Genomic DNA, 14,563 nt, shown 5'->3' on the forward strand with positions numbered 1-14,563 from the left:
CGTCACATCTGGAAGGACCTGCAGTGTAACTGAAGCTCCAGTCTACTCAGAACTCTGACCAACTGATTTTGACTTTTAATAACTTATTACTACATCATATTACTTTTATTTGATCATTTCTTTTTTTTGTCCTTATCATTATGATTAACTGCATGGCTACATGTCACTTTGCTGAAAGAAACTGAGAAATTCAGGTAGACAGACAGACAGACAGACAGACAGACAGATACACACGGGTGACAAATGATAGTAAAACCCAACATGAAGGGCCCCCTGATCCACCCAGTGTGAAGCAGAGTGTCTCTGCTAGTTTTCTCTGGTATTTGAGGCTCATTATCAGACAGTGATGGTGGCCTCCATAGGGGGCGCCGGCGAGCGTCCGCTCTGCTTGTCCCACACACAGGGCAGGGACGCTGCTTCACCTCAGGGAGCTCACATGGAGTCCTGATCTGCTCGGGAGCTTTCACTCCGTCTCCTTCCTTCTTACCTGGAGAATCCTCCATTAGAACAGCAGCCCACCAAGGTGAGACACACCTGGCTGTTAGAGGGGACGGGAGACGGCCTCTGATTGGTTCACTGCATGTTACGCCCAAAACACAGCCAGGAGTCATGAGGAGACTCAGGACAAGCCTTTAGAGCCAGGAGCCTGGAGCAGACAGACTTTAGTCCAGCACTCAGACAGCAGCAGGAGGACAGAGGAGGACAGAGGAGGACAGCAGGAGGACAGAGAAGGACAGAGGAGGACAGAGCAGGAGGACAGCAGGAGGACAGAGGAGGAGGACAGAGGAGGACAGAGCAGGAGGACAGAGGAGGACAGCAGGAGGACAGCAGGAGGACAGAGCAGGAGGACAGCAGGAGGACAGCAGGAGGACAGAGCAGGAGGACAGCAGGAGGACAGCAGGAGGACAGAGCAGGAGGACAGCAGGAGGACAGAGCAGGAGGACAGAGCAGGAGGACAGCAGGAGGACAGCAGGAGGACAGAGCAGGAGGACAGAGCCCAAAGTCAACAGATGAGGGTTAAGAGATTCTCCAAGTCTCTGGAACCTTCTTCCAGAAGATCCTGTACACACAGGGGGGTGTTATTAGAGCTGAGCTGCAGTGGGTGAATCTCACACCTCACATGATGGAGCTGTGGCCTTCACACTCACCACAGGGCAACCAGCTGGACACCTGAGGGACCTTTCAGACCCATCATCATCATCATCATCATCATCATCATCATCAAAAATCTTTTGGAAGAACAAAGTTCCATCATTTGTCACCCGTCAATAGATAGATAGATAGATTGACTGACTGATTGACTGACTGATTGGATCCCTGACCTGTGGGCGTGTCCGGGCTGATCTTGCACTGGCCCGTGCATCGCTCCACGTCGTCCCGCAGCCGGCCCACCTCCTCCTGCAGGTCGGAGCAGAGCTGGGAGCAGTGTCCCGGGCCGGAGTCCCCTCCGCTCTGCAGGATGTGGATCTGGTTCTGCAGGCGCTCCAGTGCATGCTGGGAATGGTTCTTCAGCTTCCGCAGCTCGTCCTCCACCCTGCCGCAGAGCTCGCAGTCCTGCCCCAGCATCTCGATCTCGGTGACGATGCGGTTGAAGTGTTCACCGTGATCCCCGGTCAGGGCCTTGATCTTACGGACGTCGTGGCTCAAGTCCAACACCTAAGTAACAGCCGTTTTGATAGTAATGTTGATATTAATGGTGAAATCATAATAATAAGCAACTCTTTTCAGTCACAGTCACATTGTAGCTCTGGTTATGTCTGTTTAGTCTCTTCGGAGGATAAAGAGACAGTGGAAAAAGACGTTACACTCAAAGTATATTATCACATTGCCCCATATAGAAATGATCCTGTGTTACACAGGGCAAGAAATAAGAGAAATCTACATCGACGAATTAGGGCCTCTGTCGGGAGAAAAAAAAGTTTTCAATCCAAACTGACTGATAGAGCTCCACCGAACACTGAAAACCTTCACACAACCAAACCAAACCAAACAGCCAATCAGATCAAGCCATGCTGTTGCTTTTTGACAGCATATACCCTGCAAACATGCCCCAGTGGGGCCCACGCAGGCTTTTTGTGGGCACTGTGGGCTAGGGCCAGCCAGACCAAACCTACACCGGCCCAGTGCTGGCTTGCCCAGGCAAGGCCCAAAGCTCTGAGCTCACCACGGGCTCTCCGTAAGCAGCCCATAATAGCGGATTGCCCACAGAAAGCCCATGTTGGCCCAGTGTGGGCCAGCCCATTTGGGTCCAGAGCAACTTTTGTACCGATGGGCCCATGCAGGCTTTTTGCGGGCACTGTGGGCTAGGGCCAGCCCAGACCAAACCAACACCGGCCCAGTGCTGGCTTGCCCAGGCAAGGCCCAAAGCTCTGAGCTCACCACAGGCTCTCCGTAAGCAGCCCATAATAGCGGATTGCCCACAGAAAGCCCATGTTGGCCCAGTGTGGGCCAGCCCATTTGGGTCCAGAGCAACTTTTGTACCGTTGGGCCCATGCTGGTTTTGTGCAGGCAGCCCAAAGTCATTTCCCACGCTTTGGCGGCTTTTTTTTTTTCTATGTAATTTGAAATTCAGAGAGACACAGCATTTATAGCCTCTGCACAGAAAGCATAAAAAATCCATTATTTAAATTGGATTGTGTCTGCACATGATCACTTAAAAACTCATGAACAAATATTACTCTTTGTTTTTAACAAGAAAGGCCTATAATTTTTAATAGATAATTGATGTTTTAAAAGGTTTAGCAGGGTTCAAAATTAACAGTTTACCATTTTACAGTTGCTGGTAAAAATATGTCTGGCTTCCAACCATTGGCTCATAGTCATAAAAGAAAGAAAAAGAGAAAAATAAATAAAAAACTGAATTAAAATCAAAAAGACTCAAAGCTTTAAAAGAAATATATGACCCTGCATATTAGGAACAAAATTAAATGGTTTATTATTTTATTATTTTTATTTATTTATTTATTTATTTATTTATTTACGCTACAAATGTAAAGTTCAATGACTGCGACAGAGCGCTACATGCTTGGAACTATTTTTTGCTGAAGAGGTGCCATATATCACTACGCACTTGAGCCTCTTCACAACATGCCTCACCGGAACAGAACGCAACTGTTACGTCTCCTGGCTGAAGGTGGTGTTTTCCCGAGGTGAGTTTTAATTGTAATGTTTCATCTTAAAGTTTAATGTTACAGCAAATATTGTCATAGTGTGTGTTCTCCTGGGATTGTATTTGAATATGGTTTTAGTTGATTCCGACCATTCGCCATTTTTTCGAACTAGCTAGGTGACTGAGCAGGTGACTTCACTGATCACCTCACCTTGTATCAGAAAGGAGGAGCTAATCAGTGAAATCACCTGAGGCCTGTACCATAAAGCTGGATCTCGGCTTAGTGAGCTAACTTCAGGCTAAACCCTGGCTTTTCTGTACCATAAAGGTGGCTTACTTTTTATCGGGCTACGTTGCCGTGGTAACGTATGCTGAACACCTAACCTGCTCCGGAGCAGGCTAAGTTCAGGATAAGAGCTCAGCAGGTAGAAAAGCCCCACCTGCTGACCAGTCAGCTCTCTTGGAAAATGGCCTGCCCATTTTCCCTTTCTTCTTCTTTTATAAAATTCAAATTAATACATTTTACAATTCTTCTTGTATTTTTTTTAACTTATGACTCCGCACTGCCCAACCAATAATTTATCTTGTAGACTGATGTAATATTTTTTATTTAAAAAAATGTTTTTGAAAATAAATGAGGAGAATTTAATTCAGAGGGTTAAATAAAAGTCTGATAAAATACACGGCAGCCTCTGGTCTCCTTTAGATTTCCATTAGTTTGCTCATATTTAGTATTTAGGGTGTCTGCCCTGAAAAGTCCACATGAGAGTTGGTGTCAAATGTTTCACAGTCTTTAAGTGACAGTGAAATAATATTTTAACCAGCAGAATAAACACGAGGCGTCAGATGGTTCATAAAATGAAATATCAAAACCAGTTGAATCAAAGTGACGATTCTGACGAAACTCAAACTGAAGGCAGCGGCCCAGCGAGGGTCGCCCCTCACTATGAGAGAGGGCCAGTTCCTCTGCAGGAGTGTACGGCTGAGTGGGAGACACATTCATTTACTGAACACACAAATGTTACTGTAGTCAGATCGACTCGTGCCGTCATGGTGGGGAAGTAATATTATAATCGCACTAATTTACGCATTGACACAGTCGGCGATTTTTGCCAGCATTCCTTGCGTCTTTTGGCTACTGCAACTGTGTTGCTTTTTGCCTGGATTATTGATGTCTGCTCCGCCGTTGTAAGGTATGCGGCTCGGGTAGATTTTTCCATGTCTGCGATTGGTCGCATGCAGCAAACACCGCCCTTTTTATGTGAGCGCACACAGATCTAGATTGGAAAAGCCTGGGTTGAATTAGTTGATAGCCGGCTTTATGGTACCGAAAATCTGGAGTGCGGATGTCTGGTTAAGTGAAGCCAGATAAGTAAGAGAAAGCCCGGCTATGTTAATCCAGCTTTATGGTACAGGCCTCTGGTGGAGGTCTTGGTTGGAATGAAAACCTGCAGCCTCTCGGCCCTCCATGGCACAGGATTGGACACCCCTGGGTTAGTGGTCCTTATTATCCTGTTTCTCACAGGGTTTCCGCTACATGTAGCCTAATTCATCGTGGCGAGCCGCCACACCTTCGGAATGATGATTTTTTTTTCTTCCAGATGTTAAAACAATTTTAAATGGATATATATACACAGATCTAGGCTATGTAGCCTTTATTTGTGCAAATATACTCATAATCAGTTTGAAATGATAATTTAAATATCATGAAATGTTACATTACACTGCAATTAACTTTAGTCATCACCCGCCTGTTTGATTATTACTGCTGTGCGCTCGCAGAGGGAGAGAAAAGGGCAAGAGAAAGGTACCTGGGCAAGATTAAATTTAATCCAATTTTTTGGTCAAGCCTGTGAAAACGACCCTAATGTTATCGTTAATGTTAACATTGTAGAGCCTATAATTTCCGTGATCACGAAATTTGCCAAATAAAAGGCAATCTATTTTTTAACGCGGAATATCACCGAATTTGACATAATTTGAATGAAATGCTATTTTGTGTGGAATATGGACGCATGTCTGGAGAAAATCACATGGAGGGAAGCAAATCTGGGAGGCACAACCCCTCCAGTGGTTTCACCTGTACCTGCACCACCAAGAAAAAAAACATTACAACAACTGCACCGGCACCGTACCAGTCCAACAGCAAAGAAACTTTCCAGCTACAGCAGCGCACTGACATAGATGTAACAAAGCAAAGAGTTCCCACTCCGCGCTATTTTCACTGGCTTACAGCAGCACACTGGCTTAGCTTGTCTATTCAGAGAAGAGGTATCACTTCGGCTTATTTTTCAATCTCTGTTATCACATGCATACTACTGCTTATTCATTGGTAGCTGAATTGTTAGGTCTGTTTGATAAGTAATTTACATTTAAAAAGAAAATAATAATAATTTAATATATTGTTCAGTGGTGGGTGGGGGGTGGTGGGGGGGGGGGGGGGGGGGGGGGGGGGGGGTCAAAAATCCTAGAGGAAACCCTGCATATGGCATATAGATACTGCTTACTACTCACAGTATTTTATATAGGCCCCTTTACTTTTATGTTTCAGAGGCTGTAAGAAAATGCTCCCTCCAGCCAAGTCCTCAGGATTTTGAAGTTGAGGATGAGATTAAGGTGTGGCTACGGAATTCAAGAGACAGTGGGTGGACGAATGGAGCGCTACCATCGTCGGCTGACTACCCAAGAGACCTTGGGGGAAGAGTGAGCTTTGCCAATCAACACATCACCTCAACAGAAGTATGGACATGTTAGCAGCACACAAGAATATATTTTCAGCATCAGAGGTCAGAGTTTTTGCAGTTTTTGCTTTTTTTTTGTTTGAAGTATGGGCTGAAAAATGTGCCACTAGTAACTGAATTTGAATCATTCATATTTGAATTTTGACTGCAGTTCCTCTGATGTTCCGTTGACCATGTTTAGTAGGAAGAGTTAGGGGGTCACCAACAGTATGTAAGTCTCTACATATTCACCTTACTACCCCCTGCTGTCTGACACTCTCACCCCCACTCCCGAACGGACTGCAACTGCAACTGTTACACTACACAATACACTACTGATAGATAGCAACACGCAAAGACTGGAGGGGAAGGGCTGGATCAAGTCGGACAGTTCCTGAATCCCAGTACCGGGCATCAGGTTCTGCCACTTGGTTCATGGTGTCATGCTGACCCTGGACCTCCGTTGGAGTGAGTTTCTCTTCATTGTATTGGCAGCTCAAATGGATGTGGGTCAGTGCCTTCACGTTCCCATCCATCCATTCATTTTCTATTTCCTTTCTTACTTCTATTTATTACTAATGCACACTTATGTTCATAATTGTAATTGTATATTGTATATAGGAGTTTATATATATTCTTTCTATTTTTATTTCTTTTTTATCCATTTTACTTGCACAGTGCTGGAGTTCTCACCGTTGCATTTCACTGCGACTGTACTTGTACATCAGGCATGTGACAAATCAAACTTGAACTTGAACGTGATGATGTCTTAAATGAATAAGGCTGTAATGTGCAGAGGAGAACATTTTTCATTCAGTGTAATGTGTTTGTATTTAATAAATGAATTGATTTGAATCCTTTTGACTATTGTACATTTTTGACAATGCATATATATCAATGATCGCATCCATTTTAGATGTATGGAACTCCCAAAGGAAACTACACTAGTAGCTGAGATACATTTATGTGTGGAACTGATTTATTGTTGTAGATTAATTTAACTGCAAAATCAGTGTGGGCCTAGTGAGGGCAGTGAGGGCTTCCTGAAGGCTAGGTAAAGGCTGCCTGCTGTGCGCCCTGTAGCCAGCCCTAAGTGGGCCCATACAGGGCCAGTGCAGGCTTCCTTAGGGGTTAATGAGGGCTGCCCATGCGGGACCAGCACTGAGGGGCCAACGTTTTGCCAATGAGCAAATTCTCAGGGGGCCTGCGCGGGCAGCCCACTGGGGGCCCTTACGACTGCCCTAAGTGGGCCCATACAGGGCCAGTGCAGGCTTCCTTAGGGGTTAATGAGGGCTGCCCATGCGGGACCAGCACTGAGGGGCCAACGTTTTGCCAATGAGCAAATTCTCAGGGGGCCTGCGCGGGCAGCCCACTGGGGGCCCTTACGACTGCCCTAAGTGGGCCCATACAGGGCCAGTGCAGGCTTCCTTAGGGGTTAATGTGGGCTGCCCATGCGGGACCAGCACTGATGGGCCAACGTTTTGCCAATGAGCAAATTCTCAGGGGGCCTGCGCAGGCAGCCCACTGGGGGCCCTTACGGCTGCCCTAAGTGGGCCCATACAGGGCCAGTGCAGGCTTCCTTAGGGGTTAATGTGGGCTGCCAATGCGGGACCAGCACTGACGGGCCAACGTTTTGCCAATGAGCAAATTCTCAGGGGACCTGCGCGGGCAGCCCACTGGGGGCCCTTACGGCTGCCCTAAGTGGGCCCATACAGGGCCAGTGCAGGCCTGTTTGCTGGGTATCCACCTCTGAGGCTTTTTATACAGACATGTTTTTCTCCCATCCAGCAGGGGCGGCTTACCGTCACGCCCCGTTCGCCTCGCTGGGATGGCAGCGGTGCTCTGGCTGATGTGAGTGAATGAATGAATGAATGAACAAAACAAGATACAGACTGAGGGTCTGTGCTCCCAGCAGGGCCTCACACACAGCGACCTCTTCTACACTGTATAAAACTGAAACTGAATTTTATGCTTTCCTTATTATTTCTTAAATTAAGAAATCTTTCTCAAAGAGCCATGTGGAAATTTCACAGTCTCTGCAATAAAGTACGTAGAATTCCATCGTAGAATTCACTTTCTAGAACAACATTCATATCACAAAATATACAAAACCTCCCCTGTGTAACGGTTGCAGCACGGCGCCCTGGTTCAGCGTGAAGTGGCAGAGAGTTCATTCTTCATCAAACAGAAGGTCTGATGTTTTGGCGTTAGGCTTAGGGTATTAGAAATACAATCCATTTTTTACTTTTAACTTTTCAAAACCAAAATTCTTCAAGCCATTCTCACCAGGACATGAAGCCAAATGAGAAACTGGAGAAATTGTTGCAGGGCGGAAAAACACCGGGAAGATAATTTAGACCTTAAACCTTAGTCAAACTTCAAATTCCATCGAGTAATTGTTGCTGAACATTCAAAGTCCAAAATAAGGTATTCGGGACAGCCCCATACTTTCTTACATATCTGTTAGCCTCTTCCATAAACACACTCCATCTCAAAGGGTTCCCGCACCATTATGACCTGCATTGGTGCAAATTCATTTTCCCACCAAAAAATATCTTATTGGCCCATTTTGTACCATTTCACAGATGTGATGTGTCTGAATTACCCAGAAACCAGTACCAAACTCCACAACTGGGCACCAGCTTGATGCAATTTGGTATAAGTAGAAGTTTTGTTAAACTTTACTTTTTCCAAAGACTCCCCACTGCGCTCTGTTGCACTGGCCCTGTTTCTACCTGTCACGAACACCTGTCCTGATCTGATCACCAGCTGGCAGCTCTCAGCTCAGGTGGAAGCAGCAGCGGTGTGTCCTCTCCTGGCAGCTGATGGACTAAATGCAAACTGAAGTGCAGGTTGGCTATAAAGCAGCTGCTTAATGAAGTAAAACACAAACTGTGTGCCTGCAGGTGGAGCTACAGGGGAGCAGGAGGAGCTCAGCTCCCTTAATGACATGATTTAAGACATTTCTGTGGGCGAGATTCTTACCTTGTCCAGAAGAGAGTCTCCTGACACCGAGAGGTCTTTGAGTCGTGTGTTGAATCGATGAATCTGGTCTTCGTTGGCGACGACCCTCCACTCCAGAGACTTCTCTGTGGTGTCGTCTGTCTCCCCTCCTGTCCCTGGTAAATGTCCTCCTGTTCCTCCTCCTCCTATGGTTCCTCCTCTTCCTCCACTTCCTCCTCCTATGGTTCCTCCTCTTCCTCCTCCTATGGTTCCTCCTCTCCCTCCACTACCTCCTCCTATGGTTCCTCCTCTTCCTCCACTTTCTCCATCTCCTGTACTGACTTCTGTTCTTCCTCCTGTTGCTCCCGGCTGTTCTCCTCCATCTTCCCGTCCTCCTGTTTCATCTCCTCCTCTTCCTTCTCCTCCCCCTCCTCCTCCTCCTCCACATCCACACTCCTCCATCCTCCTGGTCAGGAGGGATGTGGTGTTCTCCACCCTGGCTAGTCTCTTGTCCTGATCGGTCACCCTGTCCTTCACGAGCCCCACGTCCAGCTCCACGTCTGCGATGCGGTAGGCCTGGTCGTCAAATCGGTCCAGGAACACCGTCCTCAGGTCGCCCAGCTCCCTGTGGAAGTAGTCCTTCAGGTCGTTCTCCATGTACGAGCAGCTCTCCTCGGTCCGCTGCACGGTGTTGTTGACGCGCCGTTCCAGGTCCCTCAGCCGGCCGTCCAGCCGGTCCTCTGTCACAACCACGTCCTGACTGCCACCTCCTATCCCGCCGGAGCCTCGTCCGAATCCTCCGTTCCCGTTGTTGTCGGTCCTGCCCCCTCCTCCTCCTCCAAGCTCCTTGTCCAGACGGTTCTGGATGACATCGAAGTTTTCAGAGGCTGAGGTGATCTTGTGCTCGGCGTTGGTGATGCGGTTTTTGAGGTCGTTGACGGTGTCGCAGCAGCCCTGCAGGCGGACCACCTCCCGCCGTAGCCCGTCCAGGCTCTGCCGGTACCGCGCGTCCATGGTGCTCAGCTGCTTCTCCAGAGCACGGATCCTCTCGCGGTCCTCCTGCTGCTGTCTGCGCAGGTCCTCCACGCCCACCTGGGGAACACACAATGATGTGATTGGTTCATTGATTCAACGACTTCCTCACATCATTACTGCTGCCCATTCTGTTCACATTTTGGGAACGAAACCTCATTTTATTGTAACTTGATCATTTCATCATTGATCATTGCAGGACAGTCTTTTATTCCGTGAGGTTTGGTCTTGGATGGAAATGGAGCTGTTTTCTGCGTTTCATTCATTTTTAGACTCGTCATGTCGCCTGAGACAAAATTATTGTTTACACGTCCAAAACAGGACAGACATGTTTAGTTTGGACACAGCTGAATTTTGCTGAGTGGCCCTGATTTACATGGTATTTCATATATTACGTTGCACTTTTTTTCTATTTGGTCTTTTGGGTGTACTAGCAGCTGGCGGAGTTTAATAATAAATTCAAGTGACAGATTAAAGAGTCCATCAAAATCAGGAAACGTGCGAGCGACACCATCAACCGGGACGAGGGGGCATACACCCTCTCGCACACCTGGGATTCCCTCCTGCAGCAGCAGTGTGGGGGTGACGGGGGCGCTCGGCCGGCCAGACAGACAGATTTTGACAGCTGTCTGTCGGGCCGACCAGCTGATAAATGACACGTCAGCGGCACATCACATGACGGAGGAAGGCTGGAGATACAGCCGAAACTGTCAAGCAGGTAAAAGAAACATCTCCTACATAGGCCTATATATGTCTGAAGATAAGAAAAATTGAATATAGTTTTTTGTTTGCCAAAATTGTGCCTAACTTTGAGGCGATATTTAGCCGCCTTGCAGACAACCTGACATGGAATACCTGGTATCAATGGATTCCGAAGTTTGTGAAGTTTAAATGACATATATCCTCTTCACTCTAGCTTGAATACAGGATAAACCTAGAAGATTTGAGGCTTTTGAGAAAAAAACTCATTGCTGGAGCTGAAGAAGAAGGGTGGGGGAGTAATTTCGCCTAGGGTGCCAACATATGCAGAGCCGGCACTGCAGACAAATTGTAGAAAAGTTAATATCATTGATTAAAATCTTCAGTTTGCCTACTCAAGGTGAGTTATGCCCTCGCCTGCTGAACACAGACTGTACCCTTCATGTTTATCACCCTGGATTATAGGCCCAATAAAACAACCAATATGAACACTGTAAAAATAAAGTGAAGTAGATCACCTGGCAGGAGGAGCAGGAAAGAGACACCCTCCTCTCCAGCTCCTTCAGGATCTCCTCCTTCAGGGTGTTGAGCCTCCCGCCGCTGCTGCTGCCGCCGCCGCCGCCACCGCCACCTCCGCTCAGCCCTCCCTCCAGCTCGTTCCCTTTCCCGTTCACCAGGTGGTTGTTGATGCTGACCAGCGTCTTGTCATGAGCCTGGGCGGTGAAACGTAAAACATGCATAAATATGATGTCAGTTTCTGTCAGCTGGAGGTGCAGATCCTCAAAACACGACGACACACAGAGCAGATCCTGGTCACAGAAAATCAAACCTGCTCTGAAGACTTTGACGACGGATGAAAGTGTCGGAGGTGTGTAAACGTGACTTACACAACATGAGGTTGTATTTATTTTAAAAAGTCTGATAATTTCAAACAAAAATAACAATAGGGCCCTCTCCCCTGGGAGGCTCGGGCCCTAAATACAGACTTGGTGTGCAAAGGCCTTTAGTCATACCACCTGGTCCAGATACAGGGCGGATTAATTCATAAGAAATGAAACAAGCAGGTTTTCTTTAACCAGGTTCAGGCGCTTGTCTGTGCAGCCGGTCACTGATATTTGTTACTTGTGATTTTTCCTTTTTTCTCGTGTCGCTGCGGTCGCTTTCTCTCTGAGTGACCAGACACTGTGGGTTCATTAAGGGTGGGGGATCCTTAAGGGGGAGAGTTCAAAGTTGCTCCCCTTAAAATATTGTTGGTATTTAAACGTTTGCTATGCTCTGGTTTGGACCAGGATTCAGTTGGGATTTCCATCTCTTGCTTAACTATTGCCTAAGTGATGGTTTAGTCTATAGCACCTTGCTGTGAGGCAGTTATTATTTTTGTTTGTTTGTTTGTTTGTTTGTTTGTTTGGACTTCAGGTGGACCTCCAGTGATGCTACAGAGTTAATCATTTTGAACGTGAATTCATGAGGCAAGGTAGTGTGGGATCTGGCACAGAACGTAAAAGTCCAAGGCAGGAGAGGGTTCGGTGGGTATTTACAGGAGGTTAAAAGTCAAGGTGTGCTCCTGAAACTCCACCAGAAAGCTTCAGGTGTGGAACTGAAGGAATGTGTTACTGGGAAAGACGATGGTGCTTGCTTAGTTTTGCTTGAATAATTAAAAGTCCAGATAAAAGAAAGACACGTGTCAGTTCTGATGCAGATGACCCGCTGAGCCGGCTGGTGGCGATCATCATCTACACTGTCAGAAACAGGGGTCCAGGTACAGTCTACACAAATGTCAAGCAGATTATTGGACCTCAAGGTAATTATGTGAACCCTTTTTATCAGAGCCAAAAAGGTCCAGATATGTTCCCAAGCTGTTGGGAAAGATTGGGAAAGATAGACATGCGCACCGTTTCCTCTAAATGTGAAGGTAGAATATCAGGAGACAGCATTTGTTAGGCCAAATACAATGAATAAATACATGAATGAACAAATATCACTACTTAAATAAATCGATAAATTAGGTAAAATATGAATTTAAGGTTTAAACTGTAGACTGTGGTTGATTCACCTTGAAATGAAATCAGTCTTGTAGATTTGTGGATTTGAAAAACAGGTGGTACAACTCTGCAGGCAGAGTTGCAGAGAGAACAGGAAGCAGACTGGACTCTATGAGCTACAAACCACAAGGGGACAAATGGCCGTGCCTCCCACAGGGACACAAGTGTCCAGATTATGTGTATTGTTTATTGAGTGCTGTCTCGCTCTGTCTTCCAGGTATGAGCTCTACACCTGACTCACCTGTGTGCGGTTGTCCAGCTGGTCCAGCTTGGTCTGAATGCTGTGGATTGTCTCTTTAATCTCCGGCTGAGCCGCATCAGCAGGGTTCCTTCCGCCGGTGCCGCCGCTGTTGGAGCCTGGTTTGTTCATCTCCTCCTGGAAGCGTTCGCTCATGGTCCTCAGGGTGGTCTGCATGTCATGGAGGTTCTTGTTCAGGCCCTGGATCTTCTCCTCCAGCTGCCTCACCCTCTCACTGTCCCCTCGCCCTGGAGAGCCACAGAGGAGAGTACAGTTAACTTCTCAAACAAAGCCTTTTTTTTTCTCCTCAAAGTGAAGAATGTACTGTTGTATGTTCTTGGTCTGTGCAGGCAGCAGGATTCATCTGCAGCTGTTCATGTTGTATAATGAAAAATGTCCTCCTACAACTAATGTGAATGAATGCTGAGTGTATTCATAGTTATACAGTCATATTCATGGAAATACGACTGTAAACTATGGACCGCCAACTATGATGGGTTGTGTTCATTATTCAGTAGGGCGGGGACGATTTGCTTATCTCCCAATTCAATACTATCACAATACTACTATCAATATATAATGAGATTCGATATTATGATTTATTGTGATTTTTGTTTTTTGAATTCTCCTCTTTTTTGGAAATTGCCAATCTAATTGGAAAATCAGACATCCTCTGAACGGCCTTGCCTTCTAGTTTCATGAGGCTGTGATTATCCTAGAGGTCACTATAGGTAATTTTATACAGTGATGTCAAGTTTCCAAAAATGGTCTGACTACACCCACCACTGTCTCCTCCACTCTGTCCAGGTCTGCTGCTGCCGCCGCCCTGCCCGTAGCCCGTCCCGCTGCTGCCGCCGCCCTGCCCGTAGCCCGTCCCGCTGCTGCCGCCGCCCTGCCCATTGCCTGTCCCGCTGCTGCCACCGCCCTGTCCTGGCCGTGGTCGAGGCCTTGTGGTGGAAATCTGGGTCCCTGAACCACCAGTTGGTCCATCATTGCAGTCTTCTCCACTGTAACCATGGCAACACTTCCACTCCATCTCTGTCACCATCTTATAGGCCACCTTGTACCTGGGCCTCATGTAGGTGTGGTACCTGGAAACACATTAAAGCAGTTACCAAACATCAGTGAGACATGTTTTTTAACGTCCCGTTCTCCTCAGATGTACCAACTAACTAACTAACTAATGTTTAATCAGCTGGAGTCAGTCTGAGCCCGGCAAATTAAACCTCCAGAAAATGATTATAGCAGTAATTATTACCCGAGACAGGTAACAGACCATTAAATAAAACACAACCCCCCACCCCCTTCACTGCAGGTGTGCCTACAGGTATGTCACTACAGGTGTGTTACTACAGGTGTGTTATGTCACTACAGGTGTGTTACTACAGGTGTGTTATGTCACTACAGGTGTGTTACTACAGGTGTGTTATGTCACTACAGGTGTGTTACTACAGGTATGTTACTACAGGTGTGTTATGTCACTACAGGTGTGTTACTACAGGTGTGTTATGTCACTACAGGTGTGTTATGTCACTACAGGTGTGTTACTACAGGTGTGTTATGTTACTACAGGTGTGTTATGTCACTACAGGTGTGTTACTACAGGTGTGTTACTACAGGTGTGTTACTACAGGTGTGTTATGTCACTACAGGTGTGTTACTACAGGTGTGTTACTTCAGGTGTGTTAGTACAGGTGTGTTACCACAGGTGTGTTATCTCACTACAGGTATGTTACTACAGGTGTGTTATCTCACTACAGGTATGTTACCACAGGTGTGT

The 14,563-nt window shown here is 46.7% G+C and overlaps 1 protein-coding gene across 1 annotated transcript in view; it reads right to left on the reverse strand.

Moving 5' to 3' along the window:
- emilin1b (elastin microfibril interfacer 1b) overlaps window positions 1-14,563 on the reverse strand; it is a 46,048-nt gene that overhangs the window by 13,959 nt on the left and 17,526 nt on the right. The window contains exons 4-9 of the mRNA XM_030048687.1: window positions 13,567-13,874; window positions 12,787-13,031; window positions 11,022-11,216; window positions 9,060-9,864; window positions 8,815-8,939; window positions 1,323-1,656 (exon numbers count right to left, since the gene is read on the reverse strand). Of these exons, the coding sequence (XP_029904547.1) occupies window positions 1,323-1,656; window positions 8,815-8,939; window positions 9,060-9,864; window positions 11,022-11,216; window positions 12,787-13,031; window positions 13,567-13,874 (2,012 nt within the window). The remainder of the gene's footprint in view (window positions 1-1,322; window positions 1,657-8,814; window positions 8,940-9,059; window positions 9,865-11,021; window positions 11,217-12,786; window positions 13,032-13,566; window positions 13,875-14,563) is intronic.

The sequence above is a fragment of the Myripristis murdjan genome, chromosome 3 (genome assembly GCF_902150065.1).
Source record: "Myripristis murdjan chromosome 3, fMyrMur1.1, whole genome shotgun sequence".
Classification (NCBI taxonomy): Eukaryota; Metazoa; Chordata; class Actinopteri; order Holocentriformes; family Holocentridae; genus Myripristis; species Myripristis murdjan.